The sequence below is a fragment of the Myotis davidii genome, unplaced genomic scaffold, assembly GCF_000327345.1.
Source record: "Myotis davidii unplaced genomic scaffold, ASM32734v1 scaffold32, whole genome shotgun sequence".
In the NCBI taxonomy this organism is placed as follows: domain Eukaryota; kingdom Metazoa; phylum Chordata; class Mammalia; order Chiroptera; family Vespertilionidae; genus Myotis; species Myotis davidii.
This window is the reverse complement of record NW_006286587.1, coordinates 11,835,805-11,840,000: the sequence shown is the minus strand read 5'-3', so window position 1 is coordinate 11,840,000 and position 4,196 is coordinate 11,835,805. Positions and strand designations below refer to the sequence as shown.

Genomic DNA, 4,196 nt, shown 5'->3' with positions numbered 1-4,196 from the left:
ACCCTCTGTAAAATATACAAAACGGAAGAGATGCATGAAGATTTGTCTTGCAATACTTTTTTTTATACCCAGTAATTTTGTCTATTACTCTGATGGGCATGAGATATACTTAGATTTCTATACATATTTTTGAGCTTTATTCTAGGATTAGTTAAGTTATTCAGAAACAGTTTGAACTTTTCAAATCTTGCTTTTAAGCTGAATTGGGTGAGGACAAGAGCAGCACTTAATATATTGCTAGTTTTGGTCCACTACTGAGGCAAAGTCCTTCTAAGCCCTCCATGAATTTATACATTTTCCAGTATGGGTGGAACAGGCATTTCTCCCAGAACCTCTGGAAACTTCAGATATTCTTTCAAATCTTTTAGTGTTCTTTACCCAGCCTCTCATGCTTGCACTGGTAATTTATAATCATGCATGCACTGATCAGTACTCAGCCAGAGACTTGAGGGATTCCCTTCGTAGATCTCTAAAATGTTCTTCTGTGCTCGGCCCTGAAAATAACTAGATACCTTGGCCTTCCAGGAATTTTAGCTCTATCTCCTCAACTCAGGAGTCTGTTGAGCTCTGCCTATGCCCTCCCTCTCTGCATTTTGGTCTGGGAAGTCTCTCCCAGCATTTATCTGGGACATCACATGACTCACCTCATTTCCTGACTTAGGTTATCACAGAGACATTAAATTTTAATGTTAATTGGTGTTTTTATTCTCCACAATGCCAATGTGCCTGGAAAAATAGCACAATTAATTTACCTCATCCCGATACATGCCATTATTGTAGTGTATTTTAATTTGTGATATATCTTTTAAAATTTAATATCTCAGTTATACTGTTGAAGTATACCTTAACTCCCACAATACATTGCTATTATAATAATCATCATTATTGATTTGTGCCATCAATATTCATTTAGACTTATTTAATAATTACCATTCACCTTGCTTTTAATTCCTTCCTTCATCTTTGACCTTCTAACTGAAATTGGTATCATCCTACCTTAAGAACACCAGAATTTCTCCAGTGATGAAATTTTCTTTTATTGATCTGAAACATTTAACCTTTATTCTTAAAATATATATTTTTGCTGGATTTAGAATTCTTGGTTAGCAATTTTCTCTTGCATCATCGTTTTATTTTCATCATATCTATTGAAAAGTCAGCTAATTGTTTAAAGATTGTTTTTTGGAGGTTCTGTTTATCTTTGATTTTCAATAGTTATGCTATGATGGGCCTAGTCATGAATTTATTTTGCTTATACTTCAAAGGACTTTTGAAACACATGGCTTGATATCCTTTAACACTATAAAAAAAATCTCACCAGAATTTGTTTAAATATTACTTCTGCCAAATTTTCTGTGATAGACTGTCATTTCATCTTCCATGTCTTTTCCTTTTCTGTAATGTTTGCTACTCTGTGTTTCTCTTTTGGATATATATTTTTGGATATACTGTTTTTATTTTAGATATATATTTTGTGGCATAACTTCACATTCACAGTTTTTCTTTCATCTCTATCTAAATATGCTATTAAACCACAAATTCATTCATTGAGTTCTTCATTTCAGTTGTGGCATCTTCTACTTTTAGATTCCTTTTCCTTTTTTTTTTGTTTTGAATTTCCAGTTCTCAGATCATTTTTTTTCAATCTTGTCTTTCTTTATACATAGCTTTTGTGTTTTATAACATGTTTATAACTCTAATATTTTCAGCCTTAGTGGCTTGCCACTCTTGACTGTTTGTTTGATTTTCATATTACTTTGTTTTCTTATTTATTCTAGCTATTTCTTATATGTGTGCTGAATATTATATTTAGCAAATTGCTTATGAAAATTGTTTAAAACTTGTAGGACTCTCATTTTCATCTAGTAAATATTTTACATTTGCTTTTCTTAGGTGCCTAGAGGAACTAGCAATCTGGGTTGGTTTTAATTTAATTGAGGGATTGAGATGATTTAAAGCTGGTCAGCAGTCTTTCAGAAGGCTGATCTGCTGGTTCAATTTTTCTGCTATGGTACATATCTTTGGGGTTTTAACCCAAGAAACGGGGTATTTACCAGAGCCCCTTACAATTCTGAGCAATGTGATTCAAGATACATTCTGAAGAATCAGCAAATGCCTTAAGGTAAAAACAGTTTCAAATCCTGAACTCACATCTCTGGATATCCATTTTCTCCTATAAGCCAGCCAGACAATGCTCTATCTCTTAAACCTCTCTGATGCCTTTAATCAGACTCTTGCTCTCTGTGTCTCTGTCTTTCTCTGTCTCTGAGACATATACAAATATTTGTTCTATGTTGTCTTCAGTGAGAATAATGGAGTTATGGTCTAATTTATTTAAAATTGTATTACTAAGAGCAAAGTGTCTCCATCTTTGTAATTATAAAAAGCCCTTACTATAATTTTAAAAGGTAAAAACAAACATTTAAATAAGACATTTGATACTAATTTGAAACAATCACTACAACATTTTCATATATATAACGAGTCTCTTATCATTCAGGCCTTCTTAACTGTATCTTTCTCAAGCTTGAAGTTTTCTTTCCTTTCTATATTTATTGTTTTTGCACAGTCCTCTGTTAGTTTATTCAGAATAAGTACTTGGGTGGTATATTTTCTTAATCTTTGTATTACTGAGAAAATATTACCCTTGACTTCATGCATGAATAATACTTTCACTAAATATAGAAACTGTGTTATTTGGAGCTCTGGAAATGTTATTCCGTTTTCTTCTACTGTTTAGAGTTATGGAAGAAGAAAGCTAAGGGTAATCTGATTTTGTTGATTAGTTTTTTAAACTGATTTTTGACTTTCCTGTTTGCTTTAAAAGCTTTTCTTTATCATTGATCTCCATAAATTCTGTGAGCCCTTATAGATTTCTGTTCTCCTTTGTGTTTTCATTATCTTTCCCCATAAATATAATATTTGTGTTTTAGAGGAACTGGTACCTTTGTGTTTTAGAGGAACTGGTTTGCTTTAGGAAAACTTTTTTTTGTTATTTTTCATTTTTGTTTGCTCTGTCTGTCTTCCTTGTAGTCCAAGAATATGTAGCTCTAGTATCCTGGATCTATTTTTCTATATGTCTCACATTTATACTCATTGCTATTATATCCTAATTTAAATAGTTGTAAACTCAATGCCTATAGAGTTCAGGCAGTAAAAAGAAATAAATAAAGCCAGGCTTGTACAAATGTAATGAGTGATGAAGATTATGGAGAGCAAATGCCTTTTCTAAATGTGGCCACTACTAATCACCTGGTATTCAGCTCTAATAAAATACTACCAGATTCAATTTTTTCCAGAGAACTAAAATTTGAGTCTCTAAAATGTAATATTCTACAATAGAATCAACAACAACTTGAAAGAGGACCTCATAACTTACCATTGGGATGATCTTGGTCACACACTGAATGAGCTGTTACTTCACTGTCATTTGCAATATTGTCATCTTTTGCAGAATCTGACATGACAAACAAGTAAAACCTCTAGTCAGCATTTTTAATCAGAAAAGAGGGCAGCTTCCAGCACTAATATGATAGATTTATATTTGGCGGGATAGTACTTATTTTTAAAATAGCATTAAAATACTTACATATTTTCACCCATAAATACAATTTTCTGAAAACACTACATGATATATCTGAATAAATGAAATAGGTCTTTCATTTATTCTACAAAGTTTGCAAAATAAAGATGGTAGAGTTTGATGGGATATATATATATTTTTGCAACAAAGAAGAAAACAAGCAGGCTTTATATATCAGTGAAAGTTTTAGGAGAATTGTGCAAAAGAATATGAAAAGAAGGCAAAATAGATAAGTTAAAGGAATGTCTAATTTTAATGTGCTTAATGCTTCCATTACTGTAGTTGTTCATATTTGGGGGCTTGAGTCAGTAAGAAAGCCAAACGCGGACGTTTGAAATCCAGTGGTAATTAAGTTCATCTTTCTCAGGAACTGTACCAGTAAATGGGAAAGAAAGGGAGGGGATGCAAACCTTCTGTTCTGGGCAATTTCATCCTCACCCCTGCATAGCACATTTAAACGTGAGATCAGCATAAGTTCTTTTTTGGCCATCCTATATAATAAAAGCCTAATATGCAAATTGTCCCCTTGACTGCGAGTGTGATCCGGAGTTTGACCACTCCCTATGATGTGTGCTGACCAACAGAGGGAGGCACAGAACATGGCGGGCGGCGG

General features: G+C 33.0%; 1 protein-coding gene across 1 annotated transcript in view; it reads right to left on the bottom strand.

The window, feature by feature from the left end:
• Positions 1-4,196, bottom strand: part of MACROD2 (MACRO domain containing 2) — a 1,283,682-nt gene that overhangs the window by 83,923 nt on the left and 1,195,563 nt on the right. Inside the window, exon 10 of the mRNA XM_015560286.1 lies at positions 3,380-3,457. Coding sequence (XP_015415772.1) covers positions 3,380-3,457 — 78 coding nt within the window. The remainder of the gene's footprint in view (positions 1-3,379; positions 3,458-4,196) is intronic.